Here is an 18,523-nt window from a genome sequence, read left to right as displayed (position 1 = left end):
TGGCCTTTTGTCTAAAACGGAGCTTTTCTCCTCCCGAGAATGACCATAAACTCTTGTTTTAGTCTTTGACCCAGATGAAATGAAGCCATGCTGTATTGTAATAAGAGGCCAAGTGTTCATCAAGTTATGTAGAAGGGAAAAGGTTTTGTATGTTGAAAATAATTTTGCATAAAATTTTTAACTTGACACAACCTGTTGGGAAACAGTGGCCTGCACAGTGCAGTAACACTGAACCAAAGTTAAAAGAACGCCCAGTGTCTGTGTTGAAAGCAGCAGCAGAACACGTAGTGCAACATGTTTCATCATGCACACCGAAAGTTTTAGTGCAGCAGATAACAGAATATTTGCAGAGGAATCCTTCAGATCAGTTACAAGCACCAAAGTTTGACTGTGTTATACCTTTTAGTACATAAGTAAGTCCCTTCGGCTGCTCCCTTGTTTGCACTCGGGGTCGCCACAGCAAATCCAAGGTGGATCTGCATGTTGAATTGGCACAGGTTTTACGCCGGATGCCCTTCCTGACGCAACTCCACATTACATGGAGAAATGTGGCAGGGGTGGGATTTGAACCCGGAACCTTCTGCACTGACACCTAGTGCATTAACCACTTGGCCACCACCCCTGCATACCTTTTAGTACATATTTTAGAAAAATAAATGTTAGCCATTTGAATTTTCAATAGGGGGCAAAGTAGGGGTCAATTGAAGAACTGCATGGGGTAAAAAAAAAAAAAAAAAGTTCCAGTCATATTGAAAGCTATACCACATTATGTGTCTGATCACAAAGATTCCAAAAAGGTATAGTTTGGACTATCTATAACTGAATGTTCTGGAGTTATGGGGTAAAAACAGCAAGCATGGTGACAAAGGTCACTTTCAGTTTGTACAGGGGTCAAAAGTTAAAGTTGCTCCAATTATGGTAAAACATGATGCAAATTATTGGTTGAGTTAGTAGGATTTTAAAAAGCAATAGTTTGCACGTGTCATGCTTAGTGATCATGTTACGGGGTAACATATGTCACATGTCATAGAATCCAATCAACGTCAACATTGTTTGACCTTTACTTTGGAGACAAAACATTCAACACAATCAGAACTATTCCATTTGTTAATCCTATTAGTTCCACATTTTACCAAAACTGGAGCAGCTTTAACTTTTGACCCCTGTACAAACTGAAACTGACCTTTGTCACTATTCTTGCTGTTTTTACCCCATAACATTCAGTTATAGATAGTCCAAACTATACCTTTTTGGAATCATTGTCATCAGATACATAATGTGGTATCACTTTCAATATGATTGGAACATTTTTTTAATTTTGACCCTGTGCAATTCTTCAATTGACCCCTACTTGGCCCCTATTGAAAATTCAAATGGCTAAAGTTATTTTTCTACAATATGTAAATGTTGGTGCTTCTAACCAGATTTGAAGGATTCTTCCAGTTATCTGCTGTACTATTTAACCTCTTTGACTCTGCTGTGTTTGGTTAATCCCCAAAATACTGTGGTGGACATACAAGTAGTTCATGTTAAAACAACAAAACAAACACTACACCACATTCCTTGAATATAAGTCACATTTAATAAGTCACAATGAGTCTCCTTGACATCATTCTCTTGCAACACAATGAAAAATCAAACCATTGACTCAACACAGGCAATTTGTTACGCAAAGGTAAAAGAGTTTCACAGAAACTGTATCATGCTGTTTTGTTTATTAAAAAAAACAAACAAAAACACAGAACCACCTTTTGTATGCAATCAACAGGTGACAACAAGAATTAAACAAGAAGCAATAAATCAGCAAATCACCCTCTCAGCTCTGAATGCACGATCTAAATCCAAAGTTCATCTGGTACCCAGCGGGGTACCAGATGAACCAGGTCAGCGGTTACCCCTGACATAGTTGATATGCAAACCAGGTCACTCACACCTACTGAGACTACCTATGTGCCAAGTATGGTTACTTTGGCACTAAAGGCTGCAGAGTTACGGTAGTAAATATTCAGAATTATGGACAACATCTCCAGTCAGTACAGAGAGAACAAATTTCCTGTTGCTACGCTGGCAAAACCTACAATGACGTAATATCCAATCATCAAGGTCACAACCAATAAACTCACTACAGTTCACTACTCACAATACTTTACTCCACTGCAACAAATAATTAAACTGATTAACAGATAGGTACTCGAGTATGCTGGTAAAATTAATTTAAGAATTCTTTCATTTAAAAAAACAAAAAAAAACAAAACAAATGACAGCCGATTTCACAGACTGAAGGTTTGAAACTTTAGTCAGCCAAATATTTAAACAATGAAATAGAAGACTGAAAAGAAAACAAAAAGTGTAAAATTTTCAGATTTTGAGCAGTTAGTGTCTCAAATGATAATGTTCTCAAATGATATTCTCACTGTTTGTTTTTATATTATTGTAAACATAATACATTTTGAATTGAGAATTTTAGTGAACTGGAATATAAGAACTCAAATTTCCTATTTTTTAATTACATTTATAAATGTGAAACAAATATCTACAGACTAAAATGGCAGATTGACTGAAAAATACATGTAACTATTACTGGTAAATTGGAAATTTTACAAATTTTTACTGAGTCAGTGTCTCATATTTTCAAAATGTGTTCACCTTCTCTACTGCTCCTATCACTGTACATGGAATAGGTTTCAATTTTGGATTAAGTAGACAAAGCAGTTTGAACACATCATCATGGCCTGTGAGAAATTAAAAGATTTTACTTTTTATTTTATAGATACTCATGAATTAAATACGTGCTTAAAACAATTGCTGGACAGGGGTAAAATAAACTCAGATTTTAGTCAATTGATGAAGTGATTTTTAAGATAAACTTCCATATGTTGACTATGTAGAGTTTTTCAAATAAGAGGATTTGTTTCCGTTTGTTTTTACCATTGTAAATTTAAAGTTTAAAGACATTAACTTCATCTGTGAGAAATGAATTACTTACAACTTAATGGACTAAATTATTGAATATGTAAATAAAAAACAATGAAGCAAGAAGCAACAATAAATCAACAATGAACGCAATAACTTACAGATCTACTCTTGGTGCAGATTTTTGTTTTGTTACTGGTTTTCAGTGCAGTCCACTGCTCAGTCAAATTATTGGGAGAACCCAAATTCATCACAAATACTAGGAGAAACTTTTTTTTTTTGAGGACCTAATGTCAACCATGACAACATTCTGCAGTCTTAAACGTCTCTCCTGTACATATAAAAATAAAACTATTTGCCAATTTGTGACCACACAGCAGTTCATAGTAAGGTGTCCCCTTCAAATTTAAAGATCCAAAGCGGACGGCTGATGTTTTGGTGGTACCGGTTTGTCTTTGACTCCTCTCTTTAGCTAGCAATTGCTGCTCTCCGTGTTCCTCGACTCATACGATTTGCTCTTCTTGGAGTATTTCATGGAACTGAATGAGACCCTCATCCTCTCCACTGTCCGGTTGCTCCGGCAGAGCAGCGTGTTCTTCACGTGATCTCTGAAACCCTCCGACACAAAGTAGTAAATGAACGGATCCAGGCAGCTGTTAAGGCTAGCCAGACACAAGGTGGTGATGTAGAAGGCATAGCCATTATTCACCACTCCATCCTTCAGCAGAGAGTAGTGCACCAGCAGCATGATGTTACTGGGGATGAAGCACACTAAGAATGACACCAGGACAACCACGATCAACATCACTGCTTTTTGACGGTTCTTTGCAGCTGTGCCATCTCCCATGCCTTGTCCGAGGGTCCGCAGTAAAAGGATGTAAGCCACGATGATGACTACAGACGGCACAAGGAACACAACAGTACCCATGAAGATGAAGTAGTTGAATGAGTGTTTGATTGAAGGGAAGGGATCTGCAGTGTCATGAATGACGTTGACATCATGGCAGGTGGTTATGTTGAGGTTTTTGATCTTGGCAGTGTGGTTGTAGAGGTACAGAGGAATGCTGGTGAGCCAGATGAAAACCCAGATGGCCACAGAGATGGCAATAGCCACTTTGTTGTTCTTCTTCTGTTGGGACAGTGGGTGAGCCACGACCCAGTACCTCTGCACGCTGAGGCAAGTGATGAACAGAATAGAGCAATACATGTTCCCATAGAAGAAGCTTATCATGACTTTGCAGAGTGGTTCCCCATAGGTCCAGTTGTTGCCATTAAAATGGTAGTCAATCTTAAGGGGCGTCCAAATGACAAAAAGCAAGTCAGCCAGAGCCAGGTTGGCCATGTAGATCGTTGACGGGTGTTTTTTCTTGACCCTGAAGAGGAACACCCACAGGGCCATGAGGTTAGCCGGCAGTCCCACAGCAAACACGATGGTGTAGATGATTGGGAGGAAGACTGTGGTCAAACCACTCTGCAGCGTCTTCGAAGACACCTCATCCAAAATGATGAGGTCTGAATTTTCAGGGTCCTCAAACCCAACAAAGCCTCGGCTTTTTCCTGAAAAAAAGTTAAAAAAAATTTAGAATACATTAGCCTGAATTTTCACAACAATCTGGTAACTTTATTTTCCCAGTGGAATCAATCAACAAGCCTAACCAAAACGCTGTTTACTGCGCAAAAGCATTAGCCTGCTATTACGCTAACTGATTTTAAAGTAAATTACCAGCACAAATCGACATCGATCAAACTAATAAACCCTCGTGGCTGGAACACACTAAGTCTGCATGCTGATTTGAAAAGTGTTAGGAGTTGGCCGGTGATACAAGTTGACCTGATACCCTGTATATGACCTACCACTATTAACCTTCATGCAGTATGAAGTAATGCATAGTTGAAAGAAATCATGTCACAGAGTGTAAAAATTGAGATTACTATCCATATATACCACTATTTTGGCATAAAATTTAACATTACTTTAATAACATGAAACGCAGCGAAGCAGTGTGACACAAACGATACACCTTGATTTGCATAAAATGGAAAAACCGGTCAGGAGACGAGCACATACACGTGTTTTTATGTGGAATTTAGGGCATTTTCTCCCAGTCCTTTTCCATGTATGTAAATATCAACACGTTAAGATCATTTTTTAGAAATACACAAAGTTATCACGCAACCATTAAACAAACAGGTGAGCAAATCAGGACAGTTTACACAAAAAAAACACACCTACTTTAAAAGTACTTAGAAATATATACGTACATTCTATCAGAAGCTGATAATCTATTGTCACAAATAGTATTCAAACAAAATAAAAGTAGCACATTACATATATTTTTAGCCCAGAAGATGTATTATTTTAGTGTGTACAGTTTAACAAACTTCCGTTCTCACCTGGTGCTGTCTGTGACGCAGAAAACCCACCGAAGAGTAACAGCAGCAATAATAACCAGCTTAAAGCCATGTCTAAAAGTAAAAACTACGATTTATTACTAATCTGTTTCACAGCGCGACGCCAAACCATCCGCAAAGCTCAAACAAATAGTCGGAACGCGGACACGGACACGCCCCGAGACTACCTGAGTGCACTGACGTCATAAGTTCCGCTTCGGCGCTTTCACAACAAAAGCTGCCAAGAAGCGCGGGTTTAATGAAAAACAAAACAAAAAAAAAAAACAAAACAAACAAAAACACACCACTAATTTACTGTAAAAAAACAAACAAAACAAAACTGAAATACTGCATAATAAAGATTCAAATCAGTAAATTAAAGCTCATTATTTCATATTTTACTTTAATAAAAAAATGCATAAAAGAATTAGATGAAGCATAAACTGATACTCGCTTTGTTATGACAGAAGTGGAAACTATTACTAATGTTGGTTTGTCTTTTGTTTTGTTTGTTTTTTTACTATAGTGTATGTGTATGATGTTATTCCTATCAGTCATGTATTTTGGCAATGTGAGGAATTTCCCCTCCCCACTGGGATTTTACACTTTTTGCATTAATTTATTGTATTATACAATAAGCTACCTAGCAGCAAATTTAAACATTTAAGGGTTTTTCACCCTGAATCCATTTCATTCATAAATCAGGACTCAGACAGGAATATAGAATTGCATTACCAGAATACAAAATTACTGTGTGAAAAGCTATCAATGTGTTACAACTGCTTAGATTTGAAGATCTGTTCACTGACATGACATGCATCGGTCTAATGTTGAAAAAATTCTTGTTTTGGTCGCTTTTAACTTGATCACACCTAAAGAATCATTTGGTAATGACATGAGAAGTGCACAGACAATAAACTAAGTAAATCTTTGACTTTGTTAACCAGTGATCTTTATACATTTTCAGCAGAAAGCCTTTAAGAACACTTTCTGAATTTAATAAAAGATTATTGTAGCAATACAGGAAGTTCTATTTATGAATACATTTAAAACATATATATCACACGTGTTTTGAGCATATGACATTTGGAAAAAAGCCACCACCAAACCAATGTTATGAACAAACACACCTGTAAAGATAAAATCTGACCTTACAGTGTCACTGAGTCGAGAATATGTAATTAACAAACAGTGTAAAGAACAAGAGACAATATTTGGGCAATTTTATTTACAACCTTTCAAATGTGCAGGGTTAGACATATATATATAAAAAAAATCCCAAATAATACAAAAAAAAACAACAAAAAAACATATGATTCAATCATATAGACAAAGTGAAAATATGAATCAAACAACTTCAAAAAAGCCACACTTTGGAGTCTCAGAGTTTTGGCAAATAAAACACAAGCAAAGAATTCAGTTCTAAAACATTACAGACATTAAATCTGACCAAAGGTGATCTTATTTATCTCAATGAAATGAAACCAGAAAGGTGCCATCAGGCAAATCAAATCAAATAAAACAACCAACCTGGATATATATATATATATATATATATATATATATATATATATATATATATACACAACCCCTGGCAAAAATTATGGAATCACCGGCCTCGGAGGATGTTCATTCAGTTGTTTAATTTTATAGAAAAAAAAGCAGATCACAGACATGACACAAAACTAAAGTCATTTCAAATGGCAACTTTCTGGCTTTAAGAAACACTATAAGAAATCAGGAAAAAAAATTGTGGCAGTCAGTAACGGTTACTTTTTTAGACCAAGCAGAGGAAAAAAAATATGGAATCACTCAATTCTGAGGAAAAAATTATGGAATCATGAAAAACAAAAGAACGCTCCAACACATCACTAGTATTTTGTTGCACCACCTCTGGCTTTTATAACAGCTTGCAGTCTCTGAGGCATGGACTTAATGAGTGACAAACAGTACTCTTCATCAATCTGGCTCCAACTTTCTCTGATTGCTGCTGCCAGATCAGCTTTGCAGGTTGGAGCCTTGTCATGGACCATTTTCTTCAACTTCCACCAAAGATTTTCAATTGGATTAAGATCTGGACTATTTGCAGGCCATGACATTGACCCTATGTGTCTTTTTGCAAGGAATGTTTTCACAGTTTTTGCTCTATGGCAAGATGCATTATCATCTTGAAAAATGATTTCATCATCCCCAAACATCCTTTCAATTGATGGGATAAGAAAAGTGTCCAAAATATCAACATAAACTTGTGCATTTATTGATGATGTAATGACAGCCATCTCCTCAGTGCCTTTACCTGACATGCAGCCCCATATCATCAATGACTGTGGAAATTTACATGTTCTCTTCAGGCAGTCATCTTTATAAATCTCATTGGAACGGCACCAAACAAAAGTTCCAGTATCATCACCTTGCCCAATGCAGATTCGAGATTCATCAATGAATATGACTTTCATCCAGTCATCCACAGTCCATGATTGCTTTTCCTTAGCCCATTGTAACCTTGTTTTTTTCTGTTTAGGTGTTAATGATGCCTTTCGTTTAGCTTTTCTGTATGTAAATCCCATTTCCTTTAGGCGGTTTCTTACAGTTCGGTCACAGACGTTGACTCCAGTTTCCTCCCATTCGTTCCTCATTTGTTTTGTTGTGCATTTTCGATTACCCTCTTTTAAGAGTTTGATAATCCTCTCCTTTGTTTCAATTGACATCTCTCGTGTTGGAGCCATGATTCATGTCAGTCCACTTGGTGCAACAGCTCTCCAAGGTATGATCACTCCTTTTTAGATGCATATGATTCCATAATTATTTCCTCAGAATTGAGTGAGTCCATATTTTTTTTCCTCTGCTTGGTCTAAAAAAGTAACCGTTACTGACTGCCACAATTTTTTTTCTTGATTTCTTATAGTGTTTCTTAAAGCCAGAAAGTTGCCATTTGAAATGACTTTAGTTTTGTGTCATGTCTGTGATCTGCTTTTTTTCTACAAAATTAAACAACTGAATGAACATCCTCCGAGGCCGGAGATTCCATAATTTTTGCCAGGAGTTGTATATCTACACCTTAGAGTCCCAAGGTGTAGAACAAAACGCTACAGGAGTAGTTTTGTCCCAGCAGCAATTGTGCAACTGAACAAATCTTAGTAGGTTTGCATATGCTTATATTTAGATATTTATATACTTATTTATTTGCCCTTTGCACACTAGTTTTAAGCTGACCAACGTTTTAGTGGTTTTAAGGTTGTGAGTCCTTGGTGGTGTTTGTTAACTTGTTTTGTGTATGTTCTTTGTTAGTATTTTTAGTATTTTTTATTGTTGTTGTTGTGTTGACTAACATGGACGCCTTTTTTCTGTTTGCTGCAAGCCAAATCTACCTAACGGTACAAATAAAGTTACCTGAACCTGAACCTGATATATATATATTTTTAAACATATACATGAAAGGGGAATACCTTGAGGCAGCTTCAAAACAGAGGTCAAACCCTTCAGAAAGTACCAATCATCAGGTGTGACGTCACAGGAAATCATTTTCAAAAATTAAAAACATTGAAGGCAAAGTCAGCTAAATGAATACGGTTCAAAAACGACCAAGCCGCTAGGCCTCTGTGCTTTGAGTATTTCCTGACGAGGATGTGTACGTGTTGCTCTTCTTGGAGTACTTCAGTGCGCTGAAGGACACCTTCATCCTCTCGACAGTTCTCTCGCTCCGGCATAAAAACGTATTCTTGACATGATCCCTGAAGTCCTCTGAGATGAAGTAGTAAATGAAAGGGTCAAAACAGCAGTTGAGGCTGGCCAAGCACAGCGTGGTGATGTAGAAGCCGAACAGGTTGTTGTCGGTGTCTTGCAACAGCAGGCTGTAGTGCACCAGCAACATGATGTTACTGGGAGTGAAGCACAGTATAAACATGACCAGGACGGTGATGATCAACACCACGGCCTTCTGCCGCTTCTTTGCAATGCTGGAGTCCCCCATGTTGGCCCTCAGAGACTTGAGCATGAGGATGTAGGATATAATGCATACAACAGTGGGAACAATAAATCCCAGTATTGCCATCGTCAAGAAGTAGCCTGCTGCCATGGTCTTCTGGCTCGGCTTGGTGACATCATGGCACGTAGAGATATTGAGGTTTGACACTTTAACCTGTTGGTTGTACAGGTACAGAGGGATGGTCAGGAGCCAGACCACCACCCAGATTGACACAGAGACGGCTACAGACAGACATCTGTCTTTCTGACGGTGGGACAGCGGGTCCACTACTGCCCAGTAACGTTGGACACTAATGCAGGTGATAAAAGCGATGGAGGAGTACATGTTAGCATAGAAAAACGCCACCAGCACCTTGCATAGTTCTTCTCCGTAGATCCAGTCATTACCGTTGAAGTGATACGCTATTTTCATTGGCACCCAAATGACAAAGAGAAGGTCAGCCAGAGCCAGGTTGGCCATGTAGATGGAGGATGGGTGCTTTGTTTTGGTCCTGAAGAGAAACACCCACACAGCTAGGGCGTTAGTTGGAAGCCCCACGGCAAACACGATGATGTAGATGACTGGGAGGAAGATGGTCGTAATGGAACTACTGAGGACTCTCTTGGCATCATCAGTGACCTCGACTCCATTCTTTGTCTCTTTCCCAGTGTAACCTTTCAACGAATCTAAACCACATTTAAAAGAAAAGTACATCAGCTTCATGTTTCCAACATGAACATACGTCAAACGCAAATATCCCTTTTATTTGTAGGTCGAAAAGGCTCGACCTCACAAACGTCATTATTTGCTGGAATCAAGTTAGTTTTGATACATATATTGGCATTGGATGCAGGAAAAACGGAGCTCCATAAACATTTGAGTACCGTTCACAAAAGGTCAAATTGAGAAGGCGAGATGACTGGGTCAGAGTATCTCCAAAACTACTGCCCTTGGGGGATGTTCCTGGTCTGTATCTACCAAAAGTGATCCAAGGAAGTAAAAACAGTGAACCGGTGACAGGGGTATGCGGGTTGTGTTGCACAAACAGGTCCAATCCATAGGAGTGCCACCTTGCAGCTTAACAGGAATTTAAGGATCTAAGTATCACCTCATGGTGCCAAGTATCATTGAACACCTTCAGAGGTCTAGTGGAGTCCACACCTTAAAGAGTCAGGGCTACTTTGGTGGCAAAAGGGGACCTACTATACAATATTATGCCCCGTTTACACTGGACGGAGACCCACATCAGACCTACAAGACCATGACATGCTGTCAACTCTTACAAGTCTTTGCTGATCTCCAGTTTGATCTGTTATTTGTGTTTACACCAAGTGTGCATTGCAACTGAATTGTGCATGTGAAATGTATGTTAATATCTGCAATCAGTGATGCAACCCTGTGCAGAGTCAACTGAGTGTCTATTATGACCAATAGGATGAGGTTGGGAGTGGGTTGGGACATGAGAGAGTTAATGAAACAGATTATGAGACCCATGTATCTTTTAACTGGTCGCGCAACTGCTGCGTGTGTTTTAAACAGTTCAATACAGTCGTGCACCTGTTGGAGACGGATGGAGAGTGATGGTGACGAGGCGGGATCTTTGTTTTCCGACCATGGAGACCCTACTGTGACCAGCCTGCAAACCCGTGAGAGACAGTGAGAGAGACGAGGAGCAGAGGCCACTCTTCCATTGCACATAGGTTGAAGACTCGGTGTAAATGGGGTATTAGGCAGGTTGCCACAATGTAACGGCTTGGTTGATTATTTATATATATATATATATATATATATATATATATACACACACACACACACACTGGGACAAATGTGGAATTTTTCTCACTCCCAAAACTAACTGCTGTGTATTGCAAAGGCGCTACATACTTGTGATGTCAGAACAAAGCTCTAAACCTGATGTCCCAGCTGCAACCTTGCAAATCACTTCTAAAATCTTAAAGGTCTCACAGTTAGGATTAGGATCAGGGTTAGGGCAGGTTTTGTCTAAAATGCCTGCATTCTGTGCATTTTCAAAATGGCTATGGAGAGTGTTGCTTTCTGTAGTCGGCAATCAATGTATGCTATGAAGCAATGCTTTCTGCTAACCCAAAACCCCTTTCACAGCTATAGAGAGCAGTACTGAAAGCATTGACAGGTATCTCATATTTTTGATCTACATGCCATAAGCTTTCAATATATGAATATATATTATTATTATTATAATAGTTTCAGTGGTTTCACGGCTATGGAAAGCACTGCTCTCCATAGCTGAATCACTTCCTTTACAAAAATTACACCCTAACCCAAGCCCGTAGTCTAATCCTAATCAAAAACTATTTGAAATGAAATCACTGGCAATGTTGCTCGTCAACTTAGACAACTCTAGAACCCAGAAATGGTTGTCAGATTTGGTTGAAGTCAAAAACAAACAAACAAGAAAGCAATAAAAATCTCACTTCACCCTGGTTTTGCAAACTGTAACACTTAAAAATGTGTAAATTTGAGTAATAATTCTTCTACCAGATCACAGCTTTGTCCTTTTCCAGCTTGCCTCTACTGGTGGTTGGCTCTCACTGCGGTATTGTATCACTTTCTGTTCCGGAGCACAGCGGTGTTTTTCTGTATCTGTTAGCTGTTTAATCTGCGCAGTTAGATTGATCTAGATAACGATTTGCTTCACAGTGTAATCTTCACGTGCCTTAAGAAAGAAAGTCATGAAGTCATTACTAGTTAAAGTTAAAGGAATACTCGGCTCAATAGAGCTCTGACTCTTTGTCATATATATATATCTCAATCAAATCAAATCAAATGGTTCCGAGTAAAAGCACTTACCTGTACAGCAAGTAGTCATGCAGCAAAAAACCAGGACGAGTTGAAAACAAGTCCTGACAGCCATAACGCCACACTGTGAGTGTGTTTCTGTGACTGCGGGTGTGGTCCTCTGTGTGTGTCTCTCCTGGGTGCCGTCCACGTTCAGCACGGAGGCGCAGACACCTGCGTGATGTCATCAGTCACGTGACCTCAGGTAGCTGTTCGACACTGTGCCCTTTTCCTGTTTGCGGTGGTGGATGATGAAAGGCAGCAAAGAATGGAAATGTCCACAAAAACAATCTTCAAAAACTGTTTGTGTTGTTTTTGGATTCTGCACGTTTGACCCAGATTTATTAATTTAGTTATATTGGATATTTTGTATTTTATTTGTTTCTTTTCAATATCAAAGATCGGAAAAATTGTGTGTATATACAACACACACACACACACACACACACACACACACACACACACACACACACACACACACACACACACACACACACACACACACACACACACACACACACACACACACACACCATACTATTTTGCATACTTTTCTTTTAAAATTGCCAAAGTTCTTGAACAGAAACTTGCTTTTAACAACCAAACAAAACAGAGATGTAAAATGTAAGCTGGACACAGTTAATCATCACTTTCACACCAGGTTTTCTTTACATTAATAAGGGGACAGACACATTAACATTTCCAAATCACTAAGAAATACATAATTGTGGTAATAATATATGTTAAATCTGTGTGGAGAAGGCAGCTCTCAAAAACTGAGTGACTGTGCACGAAGGAGACTAGTGAAGCAAATGGGACTTTCTTAAAAAGAAATCATCACATTTCAACTGCATTGAATTAGACTGTTTATTTTTGTGATTTGTGAAGTTTGATTTAATTTAAATCATATTCAGAGTTGTTTTGTTTTTACATTTTGAGATAACAGACTTTTTTTAACTTTCATTTTTGTACAACTGAATGTTTTGTTTTTTTTTTTTGTTTGTTTGTTTTATGCTTCCCTCTCATAATAACTCATAATAAGCAACTTATTATAATATCCTAAACACTGGCACTATAACTACATTAGAGCAGACTGAATAAAATGTAAGACATTAGATATATCCCAGGCTTCACCTTCCATATCAGGAGATCTTTTATTTCTTTCAAGTAAGGGCTGTAATAACAAATTGGTTTTGTCTGAATTTAACATTTTTCTGCACAATTTGACTATGATTGTACTGGGTGCTGAAACTACTGATCGGTTGCCAACTTGGCTTGTTAGAGATTTGTAGTCATAATTAGCTGCTTATTGCTTAAGCAAAGGCCCTTCAGTTGATCCCTCGGGGTCACCACAGCAAGGTGGATCTGCTGTGGATGATTTGTTTTTGGCAGTGGATGGGGATCCCACACCAGTGTTGCTTTTGCTGGATTTAAGGATGGAGTTTGACCGAGTCAATCACTGTATTTTGTTGGAAAGTATTCAAATTATTTTTGGCATTTCAAGTCAGGTAATGCCATGGCTGACATCTTACGTGTCAGTTTAGTCTTAGTGGGTCTCCTACAGTAAAGTATGGGGTACTTCAGGGTTTTGTTTTGGGTCCACTTCTGTTCTGTCTCTATGTAGTGCCTGTTCATCAGATTATATACAGCCACGTTATTGACCTCTATTTCAGAAATAAGTGAAGTGTGCTAATGACACACTGCTTGGTGTGCAGGTAGAGTCTCTTAATTTGCAAAATTGGAGGCTGATGTAGTTGCTGTGAAATGGCATGTCTTCTAATTTTCTGTTTTGAACTCAGACAACACTGAGATGATTGTTATGGGCCCTGTTGCACAGATACAGCTTTATGACAATTTACCATTATCACTGGGTGACTTTGTTATAATACTGAAAGTGTTAAAAATCTTGGTGTGACTTTTGATAAATTATTGTATTTTGAGCTATATATTAGAAATGTGGCTCAAACACTGCTCATTTTCATTTGAGTAACATTGCAATGATTTCTGAAACACACTCATTCGTGCTTTTGTGTCCTCTAGAACACACTACTGTGATATATTACTTCCTGGCCAATTATTCAAAAGTGAAAAAAGAAACATGACTTAAAGTCAGACTTTTTTTTCTTCAAATTCAAATTTCTACTTCATATCTAATCTTGAAACACGTGTTTTTGTGTTGCATATGGGTGAAAACATTAATTTAATTGATTTAAAATGTAATCAAATTTTGTAGACTTTTCATCTCGGGTTTTATGCCTCATTTTTTAAATTTTTGCTTTTTGTTTACAGCACTGAATTGTTACATTGGAGGTGCTATATAAACAAATATGAAAAAAATAAAATTATTATTACTATTAAATGTATTAATACTGTACATGCCAATAATATTTTCTACAAGTTCCACTTTTTAAAGAAGTGTTGCAGTGCCACCTGCTGGGAAAGAAATTAACCTAGAAGACTGTGGGGGATATAAACTGGAAAAGTACGTTTCTCACCATCAGGGGGCAGCATTGATTAGTTGTAACAGCCCACAAAGAGTCACTCTGTTTCATTGTTTTAGCTTAACTTAATTTAAACACTGTTTTATATATATATATATATATATATATATATATATATAATTTTTTTTTAAACAGCAAAATATGATATACAGCTTCACGGTGCCTGGAAAACCACTATATTCCTACAAATACATAAAGAGAAAAAAAGTGAAAAAAAAGAGGAGCTGAATTTCTTCCACACAGACTTTGATTTTACTGTAACTGCATCAAAATGAATGTAGTCATCACATTAAACACAAGTCACCATGACACAAAATCACACTTATGCAAACTCTGCAATTAATCCGCTACAATCTGATCATCTGTTGACTCCACAAAGATCACAACATCGTCTGTGAAGTCAAGATCAGTAAACCTTTCCTCAGCAATGACAGCACCTACGTCACTAGTTTCCACAACCCTACCCAACACCCAGTCCATGTAAGCATTGAACAATCTGCAGCAGGCCGAGAACACACCCCTGATGAACACCAGTCTTCACTGGGAAAGCTCAGACTCTCCGCCTCCACTCTGTACAGCACTCACAGTTTCTGTGTATGATGTCGAGCAACCTCGTGGGGATCTTACAAATTCTCAGGATGTCCCAGAGAGTAAGTCCAGTCAACACACACTCAATCAAATGGTTTGAAAACATCAGCAGGCTGTGAATTAGCAGTGATGACATTCTCACTTGATTCTGTCAGCACTGCAATTTGATTTGACAATATATTGTAATTTTTGTTTGTTTTTTGGGGAACACCAGACCACGGAAAAAGTAGAATATATACTTCTAAGGACTGATCCTGATTCATATTATTTTTTTAGCCACTCCCACCCAGGAGAGCTGGAGCACATTTTTGCTATTTTATATTTGAAACACTTCAAGCTGCTTCCCTAAGTTCCCCATCAGTAAAGTGCAGGTAGTGCACCAGCAGGAGACAGTTTGTTGGGGTGAAACAAAGCACAAATATCACCAGCACTGTTAAAGCCAACACCAGAGCTCCTGTCTTTCTACGTGAGCGTCCTTCAACTCCATGTGGGACCCTGCTTAGCGTCCAGATGACTCGAGTGTAGGAAGCTGCTGTGATGAGCAGAGGCAGGAAGAACAAGGTGCAGCAGATGGTGATAAAGTAGATCTTATAGTACCATCGGTTCTCATCCACATGTTGGACATGATGACAAGTGATGATGCCCAAATCTGGTAAATCAACAGTTTGCTTTGAGAGGACGAGGGGCACCGAGCCCGCCAAGGCCAACACCCACATGAACACACAGGCTGTGATGGCAACCTGTGGACGCCTCCAAGACAGAGATTCAATGGGATAGACGACAGCCAGCAGGCGGTCCACACTGATGCAGGTTATGAGGAGGACGGAGCAGTACATGTTACAGTAGAAGGCTGCCGTGACCACGCGGCATAACAGAGGACCGAGTGTCCAGTTGTTGCCATTAAAATGGTAGAAGATGTTGAAAGGTAGCAGCATGACGAAGAGCAGGTCAGCACAGGCCAGATTCAACATGTAGACCACTGCTGGTTTCTTGGGCTTGATCTGCCGAGCGAAGGTTACTATGGCGATGGCATTGAGAGGGACACTGAGGAGGCAGACGACTGTGTAGAAAGACGGTATGAAGATGGTGGATAGAGGACCAGTGAGGAACAGCACGGCCTCATCTGACACTATCGTTGTCATCGCTGACCACAGCCTTTCCTCCTCTGGCAACATTGTGAAACTCAAATGCGGCCAAACAAAAGTTTGGTTGAATGAGACCACACGTTTCCATTGAACGGTCTTGTGTACGATTATCACAGGTTGCCCAGAGCTTTCAGAACAGTTATCTGGAGATGGAGTCAAAAAAACAGAAGAGCAAGTTTGTGATCAAACATTATCATTATCAATGACATCTTAGTAATTTCAATTTTAATTCAATGTCATTTATGTAGCAACAAATCACAACAAAGTTGCCTCAAGGCACTTCACACAAGTAAGGTCTAACCTTACCAACCCCAGAGCAAGAACACAGGTAACAGTGGTAAGGAAAAACTCCCTCTGAGGAAGAAACCTTAAGCAGACCAGATGTGCCTTCCCCAGTAGGGTGAAGGCTGTCCGGCATCAGCAAGCCACTGCGGCCCCAAAACGAAGGCCAGTCAATAAAACTTAAGCCTTGCTGTCTACAAAACTGCGCCAGCCACGTAATTAATGATGTCAGCCTACTAAATGCCTCATCATTACCCCAAGAGGGGAAGGGGCCAGAGACTATTAATTGATGCCGACACATCTTTCTGGCAAGGTCACAGATTCTCTATATATCTATTTTTGTGACCTTGGAGTGCTTCATCCTGACATCATTGGCACCGACGTGAATAACTATGTGGTTATATCTAGTGTCATGTTCCTTTGTCTGTCTTCACTTCTGCAGTGTCAGCACCTTGAGATGAGAGGCAATGTCAGGAGCTCTGGCCCAGGAATCCATTTAACATCAGCCGGCGTCTGTAACCTGACTTTGCGAGTGATGAAATCCCCTATCACTAAAGTAATGTACATATATAAGGGGTGATTAAGGAGTTTTGAGCCTGACCCACAAAAAGTAGGGCATGATTCTCCATCTTTTGCATTTCAAGAAACTGTCATTTCTCAAGAATGTGTAAATTCTTGCTCACTGGGTGCAATGTTGAGAAATGTTGGTTTCTCAGAATGCAAAAGACGGAGAACCATGCCCTACTTTTTCTGGGTCAGGCTCAAAACGTCTCAATCACCCCTTGTACAGTCTGTAGTTTTCACACACGTACACCCATGCACTGGATGTTGAGAAATTTGGGGTTTGTACCAATAGGCTGCTCTATCTCAAACTGTGAATGCAACAGTGTGTATTTTTTACAAAATGGCGGCGCCCGTACTGGCAGTGGCTACTTCAGCTCCCGATAGCGATGTGCATTTTCTTTTGTTAAATGTATTGTCTGTTTCGTCTCAGTCTTGTACAAAAAGAGTCTACAACAGAAGCCTACTACTCGGACTCAGCAACTCCAACTTTTCATACAATCTCTCCGGAGTTACATGGACTTTGGAACCTGATGCACTCAGCGAGCTAGGAATCCTACACCGGCAAGACCCAGGGGCCTGCAAAGCAGCGGACTTCTCCTCTCCATTCCAGTTTGCGTACTGTCCCAAGTGCTCCACTGATGATGCCATAGCAGCAACACTTCACCTCAGCCTGGCTCATCTGGAGAACAAAAACAGCTGCGTGCGGATGCTGTTCATTGACTTCAGCTCTGCCTTCAACACAGTCATCCCACAACACCTGGTGAACAAACTGAGTGCTATAGGCATCAGCACCCCACTCTGCAACTGGCTACTGGACTTTCTCACCAAAAGACCACAGACAGTAAGAGTTGGCAAAAACTCCTCACAGACCACCATCATGAACACAGGGGTCCCCAAGGGAAGAGTGTTGAGCCCTCTGCTGTTCACCTTGATGACCCATGACTGTTGTGCCAGACACAACTCAAACCACATCATCAAGTTTGCAGATGACACAACAATAGTGGGCCTCATCAGCAACATTGACGACTCAGCCTACAGAGAGGAGGTACACCTCATCAACTGGTGTGACATCAGCAACCTGCACGTCAATGTCAACAAAACAAAGGAAATAACGGTGGACTTCAGGAACAATCACAAGCCTCACACACTTCTCACCATCAATGGCAGTGCTGTGGAATCAGTGAAAAGCACCAAGTTCCTGGGGGTGCACATCACTGATGACCTGACATGGACAACCAACACCACCTCCATTGTCAAGAAAGCACAGCAATGCTTCCACTTCCTACGCAAGATGAGGAATGTCAGTCTGCCCCCTTCAGCACTCACCACCTTCTACAGCGGTGCCACTGAGAGCATCC

At 39.6% G+C, this 18,523-nt stretch overlaps 2 protein-coding genes across 4 annotated transcripts; both read right to left on the bottom strand.

The window, feature by feature from the left end:
* Positions 1-1,693: 1,693 nt before the first annotated feature.
* Positions 1,694-12,230, bottom strand: LOC117529695 (proteinase-activated receptor 2-like). Of its 3 annotated transcripts, none has more exons than XM_034192542.1 (2): positions 12,098-12,209; positions 1,694-4,470 (listed from the first exon to the last, which is right to left on the bottom strand). In XM_034192542.1, exons 1-2 carry the CDS (start codon positions 12,159-12,161, stop codon positions 3,386-3,388), a joined length of 1,149 nt encoding a protein of 382 aa, XP_034048433.1. In that variant the 5' UTR covers positions 12,162-12,209; the 3' UTR covers positions 1,694-3,385. The 3 variants fall into 3 exon arrangements, with proteins under 3 accessions (XP_034048433.1, XP_034048432.1, XP_034048434.1); XM_034192541.1 differs by lacking the exon at positions 12,098-12,209 and adding an exon at positions 5,308-5,470; XM_034192543.1 differs by lacking the exon at positions 1,694-4,470 and adding an exon at positions 8,609-9,954 and having other exon boundaries at positions 12,098-12,230.
* Positions 12,231-15,506: 3,276 nt separating this feature from the next.
* LOC117530036 (proteinase-activated receptor 1-like) lies at positions 15,507-16,318 on the bottom strand. The gene has a single exon (XM_034192973.1). It carries the CDS (start codon positions 16,314-16,316, stop codon positions 15,507-15,509), a length of 810 nt encoding a protein of 269 aa, XP_034048864.1. The 5' UTR covers positions 16,317-16,318.
* Between the last annotated feature and the right edge of the window lie 2,205 nt (positions 16,319-18,523).

The sequence above is a fragment of the Thalassophryne amazonica genome, chromosome 17 (genome assembly GCF_902500255.1).
Source record: "Thalassophryne amazonica chromosome 17, fThaAma1.1, whole genome shotgun sequence".
Classification (NCBI taxonomy): domain Eukaryota; kingdom Metazoa; phylum Chordata; class Actinopteri; order Batrachoidiformes; family Batrachoididae; genus Thalassophryne; species Thalassophryne amazonica.
The sequence above is the reverse complement of the archived record's forward strand: the minus strand, read 5'-3'. Positions and strand labels throughout refer to the sequence as shown.